The 16560-nt window shown below is 43.9% G+C and overlaps 2 protein-coding genes across 3 annotated transcripts in view; one reads left to right on the forward strand and one right to left on the reverse strand.

The window, feature by feature from the left end:
* CRY1 (cryptochrome circadian regulator 1) overlaps window positions 1-5196 on the reverse strand; it is a 39756-nt gene extending 34560 nt beyond the window's left edge. The window contains exon 1 of the mRNA XM_064702516.1: window positions 4678-5196. Within this exon, the coding sequence (XP_064558586.1) occupies window positions 4678-4835 (158 nt within the window). The 5' untranslated portion in view covers window positions 4836-5196. The remainder of the gene's footprint in view (window positions 1-4677) is intronic.
* A 3383-nt stretch (window positions 5197-8579) lies between these two features.
* Window positions 8580-16526, forward strand: MTERF2 (mitochondrial transcription termination factor 2). Of its 2 annotated transcripts, none has more exons than XM_064702518.1 (2): window positions 8580-8690; window positions 12832-16526. In XM_064702518.1, exon 2 carries the CDS (start codon window positions 12843-12845, stop codon window positions 14037-14039), a length of 1197 nt encoding a protein of 398 aa, XP_064558588.1. In that variant the 5' UTR covers window positions 8580-8690; window positions 12832-12842; the 3' UTR covers window positions 14040-16526. The 2 variants fall into 2 exon arrangements, with proteins under 2 accessions (XP_064558588.1, XP_064558589.1); XM_064702519.1 differs by having other exon boundaries at window positions 8598-8703.
* The last annotated feature ends 34 nt before the right edge of the window (window positions 16527-16560 follow it).

Raw genomic sequence — 16560 nt, forward strand, 5'->3', positions numbered from 1 at the left:
GGCCAACACAGACCTGCAGCTCACTGGCCAAGGTAGCGCATCTGGGATAACATATCTGACAGGAGGAAAACATTACTGCTCAGGAGCCACTGAAGCTGGAGAGGCATGAGAATATGAGAGAGAAACAACTCTGCAAACCCTAAGTCAGGAAGGAGGAGGAGGAGGACATGCTCCAGGCACCAGAGCAGAGGTTCCCCTGCAGCCTGTGGTGATGACCACTGAGAGGAAGGCTGTCCACCCACAGCCCATGAAGGACCCTGGTGAAGAAAATATGAGTGTGAAGAATCCTTCCCCTGAGGAAAAAGCAGCAGAGACAACATTTGATGAACTGACCAAAACCTCCATTCCTCATCCCTCTGTGTTCTTCGGAGATAGGAGGTTGAAAAAATGGCAGTGGAGCCCAGAAAGAAGTGAGGGATGGGAAGAAGGCGCTTTAAGAATTTAAGTTTATTTTCAGTTACCCTATTCTGATTTGGCTGGTAATAAATTAATTTTTTTTTCCTCACAATGGTAATGGCTGAGTGATCTCTCCTTGTCCTCATCTTGACTCACAAGCTTTTTGTTGTATTTCCTACTCCCTGTCTAATTGAAGGGAATGGCAGACTGCCTTTGGTGGGCTTCATGTTATATATTTTATAAATCAAGTAGATTTTCATTCTAAGTGCTGCACAATAAAAACAAACTTAAAGGGATGTTTTCATCAGGGAAGTCATAAATATTTCTGTGCATTCCTTTTTATATATTAAGCATGTCACCAAAAAATAATGAAGAATAATACACAAATTTTGCCTGCCTGAATTACACATGTGAAATTCAAATCACTCATAGATTAATTCTATTGACAAACTTTTTCCACCAATCCCCCATTCAACAAACATATCTCTATTGGACAAATCATAACTATGTAAGCAAAAACTTAAAGTATATTTTCAAAACCAGATGCACAGAATAGCAAAATTTAATAGATACTACAGAAAGATGTCTAAGCATTATTTTTTAAACAAGTTCCCACTTCCATGAATTGCAGTGATTGTCCTGAAAATGAAACTTTTTTCTCCAGTTTTTTTTATTTACTTGAAATTTGAGTGTGAAAAAAAAACCCCACTTCTCTTCTCTCTCTGAAGTCAATACCAGTATCTGCGGTAATAGCGGCAGCTAACTTTGAAAGATGTTGAAAACATCAATACTCTCACAAAATTTAAGAGATATACAAAGCAAATTCAATTACTGTTATTTTAAAAGTAAAATCTGTTCAGGAATGGTTAAAAAAAAAAGAATTTTAACCAGCATATCAAAGACAGACATACATACCCAAAAAGACAAACCAGAAGAGGTAAATTATTACCTAGAGTAAATCCTTATGCAGCAACTAACAATGTTTGCATTTCTTTACAGGCATTGTGACCAATTGTCACTCTGTACTAAAACCAGGGCTAAATGAAGCTCTCCCCCAGGTGATGTTGTTAACCATGAGATCCCATTCTCCTTAATATGGAAAAGTCTGTGAGCACATGGGAACACATTTTTTCAGAAGTAGGTAATGGTTACTTGTTGGAGTATGCAAGATACATTCTTTGCCTGCTTTGTTGACACAATCAGAGGCAAGCTAATTCTGGCGCCCAACATTTAAGGGCAACTGACAAAACTTTAAGAGAGCCTTAGTGTGGTTTTAACATTTGGCATCTCCCTCCACCATTTCTACATCACCTTTTACTGCACCAAGTAACTTCTTTCTCTCAAGTGTTGATCTGTGAACAACACTGTGAACTCATCCCATAGAAAAAGCATGTTTCAATGAAAGCACATCTCGATTTATTTGACAGCTTGAAAAAAAGGAACAATAAGAAGAAACAGAACAGATCCAGAAAAAAAAAGAAGCGAGCTGAGGGAGGTCCTGGCATTTGTTACGTAGCATTCACGAATTTAGAACAGGTAGGCTGAATGCCAGGAGAAAGGAGGTCAGTAAGACCATGTGACTGCTTAGTAATTAGACTTGCTCAATAGTGCAATTACACAAAAATATTAGTCCCTGATTGTTACATGACTGTTTAAACAGAAAAGTTAATTAGAAAGCACCTATGTGTTAAAGGTTGCTATTTACCGGATTTAACACACGTTTGTTAATATAAACTGTAACTGGTGACCCTGCAGAATGACAATATTCTAACAAGAAACTAAACCTCCTGGTTTCTTGTATTTTTTCACCATTCTTTCTCATGTAGATTGTGTGAGTCATAGTTTGACAGAGAAGAGTTTTGCCCAGGGCACTAGGACAATAAACACTCGGTGTCAATCAACTCAAATTAAGAAAAGACCACCGTAAATTCACACCAGGAGGTTAAATCTGACTCACCTTCCTAATGCTGAAGGGCTTCTGCTCCTAGTCTCAAATAAAATGTTTCTGACTACAACACCCTACTCAACAGGCATGTAAGAAACAATTTTGATCATGGTCATCAACTGAAAATGAACGAAAACTGTTTTTTCATTAATAAATGCCAAATGAGATTGGCAAATTAAAAAACTGCATCATAGCCCTTGTGTATACCTACTGGGAATGTATGTGTCTGCACTGAATAAAAACATCTCATTAAAACCACTGGAACCTAAAGTGGATTCATACCAAACTAGTAACTACCCATTTAAATAAAATTTATTGAGAAGAACCTTAATAAACATACAGCTTTAGCAGCCAGTTATTTTATAAAGCTATTGTACTTTTAAACTTGAAAAAAAACCTGATGATTACACAAAAGCAGGCTCTGCAGGCAGCAAGATTTGATACTCAAATCCATGTGCAGCATGTGCCTTGACGGTATTTGAGTACCAGAAGATTGCTTGAAGTGCTTTGGACAGGGGAGCTGTAATCCACCCCAAACTCAATCCCTTTAACCAGCAAGTAAACCCAGGCATTTTTCTTCAAATGCAAAATGCAGTGGAAGGACTAGGTGCCTTCTAAACTCTGTTTAAGTACACCAACCAGCAATACATCACACACATATGTACTCAAGGACTCTATTAGCTAATGATCATATTACACAGTCATTGAAGAACCAGGGCAATAGCACTGAAGACATGAACTTCCTTCTGCTAGAATCAAAGTTCACATTTGTCATTCGCTAGCTCAGAGAATACAACCAAAAACTGTTCAGCATTTCAACTGCAGGGCACATTTGAGACCTATGAAGTATTCTTAAAACATGTGATTTCCTTAACACTTAGACTTGTGCCAGTTATCCACATTCTTTTAAAACTTAAGTAGCTGTTCATGTTTCAACCACAAAATTAAGACCTCTGAGCTTCTTCAGTAAGTAAAAATGTTATTAAAAAATTTATCCCTCCAAAACAAAAGAAATTCAAAAGTTCCTTATAAAATAAATGTACATCATGAACTTCAATAAGTTACTTTTGTCCGTGAAAATGAAATAACCATCAGGTAAAGTTTACAAAAAGCATCTTTAGTATTTCTATCTCTTGAAAACAAGAATATTGTAAGGAAAACCTCTCAAAATCTAAAAAAAAAACCAGAAACTGAAAACCTCCAAAGGTAAGTTACCTGGTTGGTAAAGTATAAGGTAGGACACAAATTATTAAATCTGAAAGGAACAATCATTCAAGTAAACACAATTAAAACCTGAAGTTTCTAAACTTTGTCATTCTTCTATGATGCACTGTTCAGATAAGTTTCATTGTGCATGTTCCATAATTAGGCAACTTCTCAGCACTGTAGTCTGGGCAGACTAAGTTCACTAGCATTTCAAGTTCCTGACGTTGGAGGGACAGATGATACATAAACTTTACTGCATTATCAACCATTTTACAAGGGTTACAATTTTCAGATTCCTAGTGATGTTTTAACTAATCTCACATGACAAGCATGCACAGAAGTCCTATTAACCACTGCCTTATAGCACACATTTAGCATGCAAGTGTCAGTCACAAATGCACAGTAAAGTTCATTTTTATATCGGGTAGGAGAAATACAACTGGTTTGACGGTGCAGGAACAAATGTGCACTTTCCCGAAAGGGACACTGCACACCGAGCCAGCCAGAGTTCAAGAAAAATTTAGACAACGCTCTCAGGCACACAGTGGGTTTCTTGGGGTTGTTCTATGCAGGGATTGGACTTCAGGATCCTCGTGGGTCACTTCCAACTCAGGGTATTTTGTGACACGCTTCTATGCAGGAACGCTACTCTGGAAAAGTACTTCTGAGCTAAGCAAGTAGCTTCAGTTTGTGCAGGACGGAGGCGCCCCGGGGTCCCCGGCTGCCCAGAGTTCCCGGGACGGTGCAAGCCCTCCAGGCTGCCCCACGCAGGGTTTTCCGCCCCGCAGCAACCCCGCTCTGAGCTCCAGCGCTCGGGCACTGAACCGCCGCCCTCGGGAGCGAGAATAAGCGGGCCCCTCACCAGGAAGGCACAGCCCGCCGGTCCGCACTCTGCCACGGGCTTCCCGGTTCCTTCCCCCCGTCCCTCCCACGTGCGCCACGGGAGCCGCAGCCCGGGCCGGCGCTGGGCTGGCTATGTAACACCGCCGGGCCGCGGGGAGGGCGAGCAGCCGAGGCAAGCCGGCGCTGGCGGCGGCCCAATCGGGCGCGGAGGGGAGGGGATGGGGGGGAGGCGGCGTGACCGAATACATAACGTGGGGATTAGGGCCCCCGCAGCGCCCCGCACTCACCGCCACCTGTTGATGCCCACGTTGGAGGAGCCGGCGAACCAGGGGTCCAGGATGTAGACGCAGCGCACCGTGTCGGCGCCCTGGATGCATTCCCGCAGCGCCGGGTTGTCGTGGAGCCGCAGCCCCTTGCGGAACCAGTGTACGGCGTTCACCCCCATGCCGGGTGCGGACGCTTAGCGGGAACCGCCGCCGCCCGCGGGGCCGTTCATGGCCCGGCGCCGCCGGGCGAGCACGGACGGGCGGCGGGGCGGCCCGCGGGGCCTCGCTGCGGACGGCTCTAGGACCCGGCGGACACGGCGGGAGCGGCCGCCCGGCGGGGACGCATCACCCCGCGGAGCCCCCGCGCCGGGGAGAGCAAGGACGAAAGGTGGGAGCGCTGGGTCCGGCGGTGACTGCGAGGCGGTGCCGGCGCCCTGCCCGCGGAAAACGCCGTCCGTGCCGCTGCCGCCTCCTCGCCGCTCGCCCTGTGACTGCGCGGGGCTGCGCCGGCCACTCCGCCCCGCCCCCCGCCGCCCATTGGCCGGCGCCGCTCCCACGTGACGGCGGGCCCTCACGTTTCTGAGGTGTGTTCGCTACCGGCGGCGCGCGGGGAAAGGGAGTCCCGGCTTGGCACTCGCGTGTCCGCGGCCGAGAGGGAAGCGTCCGGGGCAGCCGCGACCCCGGCGGGAATCCCACCCGCAGGGGCAGCGTGGGGCCGGCGGGCCGCGGCGGGGCGGGCCGGCGGGGGGCGGGGCCCGGCTCTTCGCCACCCCCCTCCGCGGCTCGGCTCGGCGCGGCGGGACCCGGATGAGCACGGGGCCGCGAGGCGGCTCTTGGCGGCGCCGCTTCCGCCGGGAGGCGCAGGCGCGCGCGCGCCCCCGAGCCTGTTATGTATCGCGGCCCGCGCCGCGCCCCCCGGTCCGAGCGCGCGCAGCCCCATCCGCGGGAAACGGGCGGGGCGCTTATATAAGCGTGTGCGTAGGGAGCGCCCGCTGCGCCAGCGGGGCGCCGCAGGCCCCTTCCGGCCCTGACGGGTCTGTGACGCGGGCCGAGGGCTCGTTGCTGTCCGGGGCCGTCGGGACAGGAGAGAATTACTCGGCCGTGCGGCGCCGCCGCACCCAAACAATCTTTCAAGCAGCAGAACGAGTTAATATGGTCCCTCTTGGAGCACCGTTAGTAAAGGCATTACTAGGTGATGAATTTCTCACGCCTGTTAATTACAGAGTTGAAACCGCGGTCTGTGTGCAGCAAACACGGCGGGTTTCCCTGGGCCTGCACCGTGGTTACAGTGCGCACGGCCAGCAGCCGACCGAGGCATCGCACTGACCGGACTCGGCACAACCCTTTGGAGCCGTAGCAGGACAGCTTTAGATGCAGATCTGAAAATAAACCTCCACCTGTGGATTGCAGCTCAAATCTACAGCTTCACGGACAGGTGCATAGTAAGAATGGTCTCATTAGAAATAACGTCTCAAGTAAAAGGCAGAGGACCCAAATCAGCAGTACAGCTCTTTCTTAAACTTCAAGAATTCCAGACAGTACTTTAAGAGCTGTCATTTTTCTTTCTCCTAAAATATTTTTTCTGCTTAGAGCTACAGAAAGTAAAAGTCAACAAGAATAGATGTGTGCATCATGTTTCCCTTTGTGCTTGTCTTTCCTCACCTTGAGTGACCTAATAAACACAGTAATACGATCACAGAATCATTTAGGTTGGAAAAGACCTCCAAGGCCAACTTTTGACTGACCACCACCATCTCAGCTAGGCCACGGCACTGGGTGCCACGTCCCGTTGTTTCTTGAACACCTCCAGGGACAGTGACTCCATCACCTCCCTAGGCAGCTCATTCCAACGTTTAACAACCCTGGTGGTGAAAAAATTCCTCCTGATGTCCAACCTGAACCTCCCCTTGTCCAGCTTGAGGCGCTGTCCTCTTGTCCTGTCACAGCTTGCCTGGCAGATGAGGCCCCACCTGTCATTGACCATCAAGGTATGCGAAGGGCCCAGCCATGATTAGAATCCCTTTCTACTTGGTCTTACACAAAATTTCTTTTTAAAAGGTGTAGTGGGTGGAGACTGAACAGCTTTTGAGCACTGACTTTAACAGCATAAATTATGATGAGTTTCTCAATATCACTTGGTTGTATGTAGAAAATCATATTCCATAGCTCATCATTCTGATCCAAGAAGAACATATGGGATCCTTGCTGCAACTCAGAGCTGGAGTAGTGTGGTCATTGTAAAGTCAAACATTGCTTTCTCAATTAATACAAATTACGTTCTTATTTAGTTTTTTGTTATCATTATATGCCAAATATTCGGTAATTAATTTTGAAATAAAAAAAAAACCAAAAAGGAATTCAGTAGTTAATGACCACTGTCCATCAAACTCATTTGAATTCTATAATTTTTGACCACAGTGAATAAGTAGATTCCTTATTTTCAAGGAAAGTAACTTCACAACATAGTTTTCATTTCAAACATTTGAATTGCTTTTTCATTCTCATTATGTGCCCTGCTAGTTCCCCACAAGGCTGCCACACCGAAGATAGCTCTGAATAAAGTTCCAGCATCAACCAGTCTGCTTGCTTGGGAATACTGAGGAGGAAACAGCCCTTCCTCACTGGACCTTATGGTATCATAATCAAAATGCAGTCATGAAAACCATCAGTCTCTAAGCTGTTTGTTGCTACAGGCTAAATAACAATTGCAGTATATCATTAGCATATCATTATGTCAAAACACTCTTTGGGTCTCTATCTGGCCATTTATTGCCTTTTATGTGAGACAGTTTGTTCTTGACTCAGAAGTGAAAGAAAGAGCATATTAATGTATAATTAATATTGTATTAGGAGATATTAATATATAATAGATGCAGACTATATTAATTAAAATGTCAGATCTCAAGGGAAGAGCACTCCAACTTAGTTGAAATAGGAAATAGAATGAAAGTTAATCAAGAAACTCACACAAGTAAACCTCTCTACAGTGTTCTCATGTGAATAACTTTTTTAAACAATATTGCTAATTTAGCCCAGACTGTGATTACAAAAATGAAGAGAGTGGGGAGAAGATAGAAGGGAAAAAAGATAACATTAAGGCATGAAGTGAAAAAAAATAAAGAAGCAACTGTACAGTACATTTTGTGTTACAAATTAGAAGCTAATTTAGATGCACATTTTTAACATCATTGTGTGCATTATATTCACAGACTTTGTTAACTGTTCTAGGAACAGCTGTTCTTTAGAAGACCAAGCCTGAACCCTGTTCCTAGACCAAAGATTATTTCTATAGCATTTCTCTTCTTCATTAGCTCTTTTTTACAGAGCCAATAGAGACTACTATTGCACATGTAGCTGATAAAAGAAGGGTTCGCAGAGACAACAGTAGTGATTTTCAGTCTCTGAAAGATGTGATTATATAGACTTGGAGTTAGTTAAAAAATCCCAACACCTCTAGTATAATATTTCTAGTCTAGAAATCATTTATGTAACTGCTGATTTGTTACTCTAGCTGAAAAAGATAAGTAGATATGACTAAAAGAATAAGATAGAGGAAGATCGTCCTCACCATCACAACTCAATGAACTTCTGAAAAGCCACCAGCAAAACAATATAAGACCAGTGACTAAATGTGACTTTAATTATGTAATAAGGCAGTGGTCATATGAAGAAAATACACTGGTGTAAGGCAAGCCTCCCATCATGATGTCGGTGTTACCGAATCAAAAGGATCATCTGCTTCCATCAGAGCAAAGGCACTCAAGTATGTTCCGTCCTTTGCTATTATATCACTCAGAAATTATTAAAATATTTTTTCCTATTCACCCCACTACTTCTCTCTGCAAGCTGTTTTACTCCAACGGCCTTTCACTTTCTTAGTGCCGGCCAAGCCTGCTTTGGCAAGCGGCGGAGGCTCGGCCGGGTCCCGCTGCGGGCCGGCCACGTCCTCTGCCCTGCGGCTCAGCCCGAGCCCCTCCCCTGCCGGCACCGGGGCGTGCAGCGCTCCCCGCGCGGCGGCGGCGGCGGCGAGGCCGGTGAGCGCGGCCGGTGAGCGCGGCCGGGGCTGCGGGGCTCGGGCCGCTCTCCGGCGGGCCCGGCCCCGGGGCACGGGGGGTGCAGGGGCCAGCCGGCGTGCCGCTGGTCCCACTCCGAGCGCCGGCGCGGCGCTGAGGGTGGGGCGGGCGGCGTGCTGGGGGAGAAGCCCGCGGTTCCGAGGGAAGCGAGGCGCGGGAGGGACCCCCGGGCACGGGGACCCCGCGTCGGCCGCCGGTGTCTGCGGCAGGAGCGGCGCGAAGCGGCTGCAGGGCGGAGATGGGCCTGCGGCCGCTGACGGGCCTGCGGCCGCTGCTCCCGTGCCCGCTGCAGGAGAACGTCCGCCTCCTTCCTCGCCGCCCCGAGCGGGGCCCAAAGGGGGCAGAGGGATGGCCCAGGTGGCCGGGCCGTGGCAGCGGGCTGTGCTGGAGACCCGGGCTTTGTCTGTGCTGAAAGCACCGCCACTTCATGACCAGTGGTTTAAATAGTGCGGCGCGTCCTTAAGCACTTTGTAAATGTCTCCTTTCCTAAATATAAGAAAAAGCTTTGTTCCCATGAGGAAGTTGAGCAGTAGAACAGGTAACTCAGAGGCCACTGGGCTCCATCCATGGAGGTTTTAAAGACCTGACTGGACAAAGCAGCCTGGATCTTGCAGACCCTGCTTTGAGCTCTTGAGGTCCGTTCAAATCTGGATTACTCTAGGGTCCTCTATATTTTTTTCTAGAAAGTTTTGTGTTGGTCCAGCATGTATTTTATAATAATTTACCTAATTTCCACCACTAATGCAAAGCAGGGATTCATTTTTTTGTACGTGTGAACATTTACTGTGCATTAATCTACAAAACTGCAGCCTCACACCATTACAGATTCCTTGCCAAACCATTCAAACCTTGTCTACACTGCTCTCTTCTAGGTAGATACATACTCTTCTTGGTTCACTCAAAGTTCAGTCAAGGCATTCAGTAGTTTTATTTAATTCTTTATAGCCTACTAAGTTTCCTGTTATGAGAATGGTAGTGGTCAGCATGGTCATACTGTTGCCCTTTTTACTGAAAGATTTTGTGAACAGTCCAGCAGGAGTAAAAGTTTGGGTTTGCTAATTTTCAAAAAGTGATATTTGAGTCTCAAAACACTCATTCAGAAATTCACATGAGGGATAAATCAACCAGTTGATCATTGTATCTACTTCCTATAGATGATTTTCATAGAAGTCTCATTAAATAATGAAACATCCAGCACCCCTTTACTCTGTATATTCAGGTCTCTGCAAGTGTGCTAGCAAGCAGGATCGCAGGTAACTGACATTCGGTCACTTCCTTATTGACGTTCTAACACTTGGTGGTGAGAGGGTGCTGCTGGCAGTGAAAGCAAGCATCTTATCTGAGCTGGCTGGGTTTTTTCCTTAATCTCTCAATTGCTTTACAATCCCCACAGCAACCTAGTTAAGTGAAAAGTTACAGTGGAGTCTTGCACATTAGAACATGTATTAGATCCAACAAGAGCTTTGAGAGAACTCTGAATTCCTGAAAGCAGTTACGTCCCTGAAATGTGAATACTGTCATCTATGGACTTGGAAATCCATCAAGTCATAACTCAGATCTTGGTTTCTATAGAACACCATGACATTCAAATTCATTCATGTTATTTCACATGTTGTATTTTGCATAGGGCTTTTTTACAAGGGCTCCTAAATATCCCTGTCAAATGAGTTTTGGTAAATAAGCTTTTCCTTTCTTTTACACTATTCTGTGTTTCTGATGATCCTCGCTAACAACAGGGAAAAACTGACTATGATCCCAGGCATTTTTAGAAAATGTAAAGTTTCTTTTATGTGAATGTAACAACCATTCCCATGTCAGATTTTAGAAGAGCACAATTTACTATCTCAGAATATTTTTGAAGTTCTGTAATAGTAAAAATTACAGTATTTTAAGGGATTGCATTACTCACAAGGCAATTTTGTTTAACAGCACAATTACGCATTTAAGTAAAAGTAAGTCATGTTTATTTTTCCAGTTTGTACTTTGGAAATAATATTTTAACAACAAACTATTTTAACAACACTTCACTTTGCTGGCTGCTTCTAGCTAAGCTGAAGCATTAATGAAGAAAACCCTGATCCTTCAGAGATTTGCTTATTCTGACTGGACCCACTAAACTCAGTAAAACTACGCAGAGTGCTCAGACACAGGCAGTTGTGCCACTCCTGTGGAGGAGAGGTTTAGTTTGGAGTCACTTTTTCAGGACATGGAAAGGTCAGCACACAAAACATCTGTGGCTTACCTACACTTCCAGTGCTTCCAATGCTTTTAAGGTTACTGGGAAAAATCACGTGTTCTGTTGTGGGGCTTGGGACAGCATTTCTGAAGTCACAAGGTGTATGAAGACAAAATCATCAGCCAAAATCATGATGCTTGTGTCATCAGCCTTCTGACACAAGCAGTGCATTAGGCAATTGGTTTTGCCTTAGACGTGTGAAATAACATTAAAGAACAAGTTATCAATAAACAGCTTCTGTTAATAACATAAGTGTGCATATAGGAAATGACATCATATTCTGTTAGTTTATGATGTAATAACATAACAATAGTCCATCTCAGAAGCAGCTAAAAAACAATGTAAAAGCAAAGGTACATTCTCTTGAGACAAAGGATTTACCTCTGGAAAACATTTAACCTTACCTGGCAGCTAGAAAGAGAATCTACTAATAAAGTTCTCTAAACAAACCACATATTTTCTTAAACAGTGGGCTGTAAGGAAGATTCTAGGGCTCTTGTACAGCTGTACAATAGGTATGTTGGTCTGTTATGTAGAACATTGGACTGCATGGTCACAACAGTATTTTCTCTCACTAAAAAACAAAACCAGCCAACTAAAAAAAAACCCAAAAAAACCCAACCAAACAAAACCTACACAAAAAAACTCCCTCCTCCTCCCCAAAAAAAAAAAAAAAAAAAAAAAAAGCCCAACCAAAAGTAATTTAATAATGCTCAGGTTGGTACTTTTTGAGGCATACTATACTTAGGAAGAGGTGAAAGCAGCTGTCCAAATGTTCTCATTTTCAGCTTGAGCAGTTTTAAGCATATTACCAGCAGCAGCTATTTGCAGGAGTATTGCAGAGATCAGCAGTTCTCCCTTCCACAGTCGGTACTTCTAAAGAGTTGTTATGAAAACACCCCCCAGGAAGTTAAAGATACACTTAATGATATCTTTGTTAGACTGCTCTGGCTCCTTTGCCCCTGTAGAGCGGGTGACAGTGCATGTGGTATTGGTGATAGCTGGGCAGCCAGTTTGAGCAAAGGTGAGGTGTGGGGTTGGCCCTGTGGACTCCAGCACAGCCACACACCTATTGCACAAGGACTCTGCCTGCAGAAGAGACCTGGAGGCAGAAGTAAGGCATTGGTGCAAGCAGCAGCTGTAGCAAAGTAGGTGTCGGAAGAGGTAGGTGAAGGCCTGGAAATGTTACTGTGTACTTGCCTCCTCCTCTAAAATACCAGGGTGGTTATTCAAATGCAATTAACACACTCAGCTGCAGAAAAACACTTACATAAAGGTTCCTATGATTTTTTTTTCCTTCCTTAATTATATAAAGAATGATTTCAAAATGAAATTATACTGCAAAGTGCTGCTGAAGCAGCCCTGCGTGGTAGGTCTCTGACACATGAAAGAACAACTCACACTCCAAATAATGCTTGAGAAGTTAAAGCAAATACATTCATAAGAACTAAGAGATTTAAGTTGCCATTTTTGTCCTTTTAGTGGGATTGCTGTCAAATGAAATTGCATGAATAAGTTTCCTCATACAGTGTGAGTGATCTGTAATGCAGTCACAATGTTAGCTGCAAGAAATGGCCCACAGGTTAGAGCTTGTATGACTGCAAACATTGATATGGGCAGAGCACTGCCCTACATCAGATCTGTTGTATCCATCAGAACGTTAACCTTTCTGTGACATATCCATCAGAACATTAACCTTTCAAAAATGGTCTTTCCCCCGCTTTTGTGTGAAAGCTGGATTTTGCACTAATAACAAAAAACACTCTGGAGAGCAATTTCTTACACCAGTTATGTCTGAACATCAATGATTCTGACCATTAACTTGTTCCTTAAATGTGTTTTCTTACGGTTGTTGTGTCTCCACAGGACTGACTTCCATGATGCTGAGAGGAGTTGCTCACGGTGCAAAAGAAACATTCACTCTTCTGTTGACAAGATCTCCGAGCTCTAACACGGGACTAAAGTTTTCATCAGCATGGCCTGACGTAGCAAACAGAAGCTTCCTAATACATTCCAATTACACAACTGATACCAAGTCAAGAGAGGAAAATAAAAAAACCCTTGAGAATCTCTACAGTTTGTCAGTTGACATCACGAAGATACGCAGACTGAAGGAATGGGTCCTTCTCCAGGATGTGGCCTATGTTAAAGAAATTGCTGGTATCTTACAGGAAATGGGAGCAGATGAGACCACTGTAGCCAGCATTATAGAACGCTGCCCCGAGGCAATTCTCCGCACCCCAGCAGAGATAAATGCTCAAAGAGCTTTATGGCAATTAGTATGCCAGAATGAAAAACAGCTGATTAAATTAATAGAGCAATTTCCAGAGTCCTTTTTTACTACTGAGTATCAGCAGAACCAGAAGGCAAACATACTGTTTTTTCAAGAGCTGGGACTTAAGAATAATATAATCACCAGGTTCTTGACAAGTGCACCCAATATTTTCTACAACCCTGTTGAGAAAAACAAAAACGTGATAGAGACATTACAAAGAAATTATTTAAATTTAGGGGGCTCTGAAGCAAATATGAAGATCTGGATTCTAAAGCTATTGAGCCAAAATCCATTTATTTTATTAAATACTTCCACTGCAATCCAGGAGAACTTGGAATTTCTCCAAAAGAATTATTTCACTGACCAGGAAGTTCTACAGCTGCTGTCCAAACTTAAAGGCTTCATTTTTCAACTTAATTCTACCACTATGCAGAAGAGTATGCTTTTCTCCAAAAACATCTTCAAGTGCAGTGATCAAGAACTAAAACAACTAGTGCTGAAATGCCCAGCCCTTCTCTACTATCCTGTCACAGTTTTGGAAGAAAGACTTGAAGGACTACTGAAGGAAGGAATTTCTATAGCACAGATAAGAGAGACACCAATGGTGCTGGAATTGACAACACAAATTGTTCAGTATCGAATTAAAAAGCTCTCTGCGTTAGGATATGATATAAAGAGTGGAAATCTAGAAAGCTTGAATGGTACTAAAAAAGATTTTGAAGTCACTTATGGTAAGATACAATCAAAGAAGGAGAGACCAATTTTTAATCCTGTTGCTCCTCTACACATTGAAGATTAATGTGAATGCTGTACTTCAAGTTATGCAAAAGCAAATTAAAAGGCAAGTTGATTATTTGAGAAGAGATGGAGCAAAAGCAATCAAGACTGTAGTCTTACACTGTACTTTGTTCAGGAGGGGATCTTAGATACAACTTCATTCTACAATCACAGTATTGTAATATCATCATAGAAGTTACAGTTATGATAAAGGTTGCGTTTTTCTAAGAGTACCTCAGATGTGACATTTTCTTACCTGACAGGGCATTAACTGCCTTAGATTTTCAGCTCTGTCACTGCACAGTCCAGCCTGTGGTAGTGATTAGCACAATTTTTATCTGAGGAAGACAAAAGGAAGATGATTTTTCCAGCGGTGTTCATCAGTCAGGTTTGCTGTCTTCACGAAACGCCCTTGGAGTTCTTTTCCTTATTGCTGAAGTAGCTCTAGCTCCTGGATCCTGACCTGCAACAAACTCGATTTCTTGGACAGCAAAGCCCTGTTCTGAGAACAGGGGCTGGACATAAATTAACTCAGACCCTAGTATCTTTGTGTACAAACCATAATGCAAAGAAACTACAAGATGATAACATTTATATTTCTGAGATTTCAAAATTTACTTATTTTTTCAAATGGTGTGGGAGAGAAAGAAATACATTTATTGCTATTGTATAGTTCTTAATCTCTTCTAGCAAGGTTTGGCAACAAGACAGATTAAGGAGAGACTCGAGTCTCAAATGATGGTAGGAGAAAAGAGAAAGTTATGCTTTTTTATTAGGTGCAACAAAACTCTAGTCTGTAAACCACTGGTGATTAAACATGACTACCAGATTTGCAAACAGCTGCAACAGTTTCTAAATATATGGGTGACACTGCTTCTAAGATAACACCATATGACAATTGGCGACAAGTGCTGGCTTTCAAAATAGTAACTATCAGACAGCGTTTAAGTTCTCAGGGGATTTGATTTCTTCTCATTTATGGGCTGTGAATGATAATATAAAACAGTAGCACCACTGACAATCACCTCAATAGGATTAGGATCAGTGATTTTATTTCGCAGACTTTCCTAAGTAGCTATTCCATACACATTCCCTCTTGACAGCAGAATAAAAGCCAGCTACACACCACCCTCATTCCAGGCATTCTTCAAGGTCATTTTTAACACACATCTTGGCAGCAAGTCCAGACCTCCATTTCTTAAAATGTGGTTTGTAATTGCTGAAGAAAGCTGGTATTGAATTACTGGTCCAGAGGGTGGGCTGCAAGTTGATGAGTTTTTATAGTCTGCCACGTTATCTGCTGTGCACTGGGGAGGGGCTGGGAACACCTGGTAGGAGCAGTGCAAAGGTCCCAACAGCTGAAGGTGTCACAGTGAGCACTCTGCAGGCACATGCAGGCGTGACAGGCGTTTCTGGGGGTCAGTGGCACTCCACACTGGCAGCAATTCAAAAGGGGACGTATCACAGCATGAAAAAAGGCTGTGGTACCAGGCTGTGTCTATGCTGACTCTTCCAAAACTCATTATCGTTTTTTAAGAGGGAAGACAGCTACATTAAAAATTCACAGGAACTTGCCTTTGTCACTTTCAGACTGTCTTTCCCTGCTCAGGCATTAAGCAGACCACAATTTTATCTGAATTTAAAAGCCTCCTTCCCCCCAGACACAAAGGGGCATTTCAGCTCTTCTAACACAACCTGTAACTGAGCCAGAGACCCAACTGGTAGCTTAAGAGGAAAAGGAAACCAAGACACACAACAGTGTTTTCCCTGAATATTTAGCTCTAGAATTTCTACAGGTACCTGTTTTTCACAAAGTTCTTGAAACAGCTTATTCCCATCACTTAAATTATTTGCCATGCCAACAGAACAGGAAAAGGATGTATTTCCTTAACCAAGTCACAGCCAGAGTTACCACAAACTCATTTTGTGTTCTGCATGTTCCAACTTCTTTTTCCCTTTGAAAATAAAATCATTCACAGAAATGCTCCTCTTCTACATTCAGTCAATCCTTCATTCCTAACTCTATCCTGGGACCTGTTTCTCTCTTCTTCATGGGATTAATTTACAATAAAACCTCAGGAAAATTCCCAATCACCAAAACACTGTATTGCTGAAATCCTCATCTTTTGTTACTCACAGTGACTGTGGACCAGCCTGTGAGTAAGCCTTTCACTACCTAGAGAGAGCAGTCAGGCGTACAAGCTGCCTTCATAAACATCTCCCCTTTTGGAACAGGGACCGGGAGAAGCAAAGTGAAATACAGCTACCACAGAAACAATCCCAAGACAAAAGAAAAGCCTCACTCCCCCAGAAGACTTCAGTTCCCTATTCCATTCAGCTCACTACGATCTTAAAACTGGATATTCCCAAGCATCATTGACCAGGGGAAAAGAAAATTAGTGCAAAGGATATTGTGCTGTGTCTGTGCCTAGCTTACACACTAAAGTTAAAGATTTTGTTAAGAACTGGTTATTGCTAAGTAGACACAAATAGAAGACAGTCTGGAGCATGGTTCTATGGGAAGATTTATACCTAAGTATGCC

Source organism: Zonotrichia leucophrys, chromosome 1A, assembly GCF_028769735.1.
Source record: "Zonotrichia leucophrys gambelii isolate GWCS_2022_RI chromosome 1A, RI_Zleu_2.0, whole genome shotgun sequence".
Classification (NCBI taxonomy): domain Eukaryota; kingdom Metazoa; phylum Chordata; class Aves; order Passeriformes; family Passerellidae; genus Zonotrichia; species Zonotrichia leucophrys.

What these genes read in the sequence shown, in the direction of transcription:
- MTERF2 (XM_064702518.1), top strand. Translation starts at nt 12,843, where the DNA reads ATGATGCTGAGAGGAGTTGCTCACGGTGCAAAAGAAACATTCACTCTT.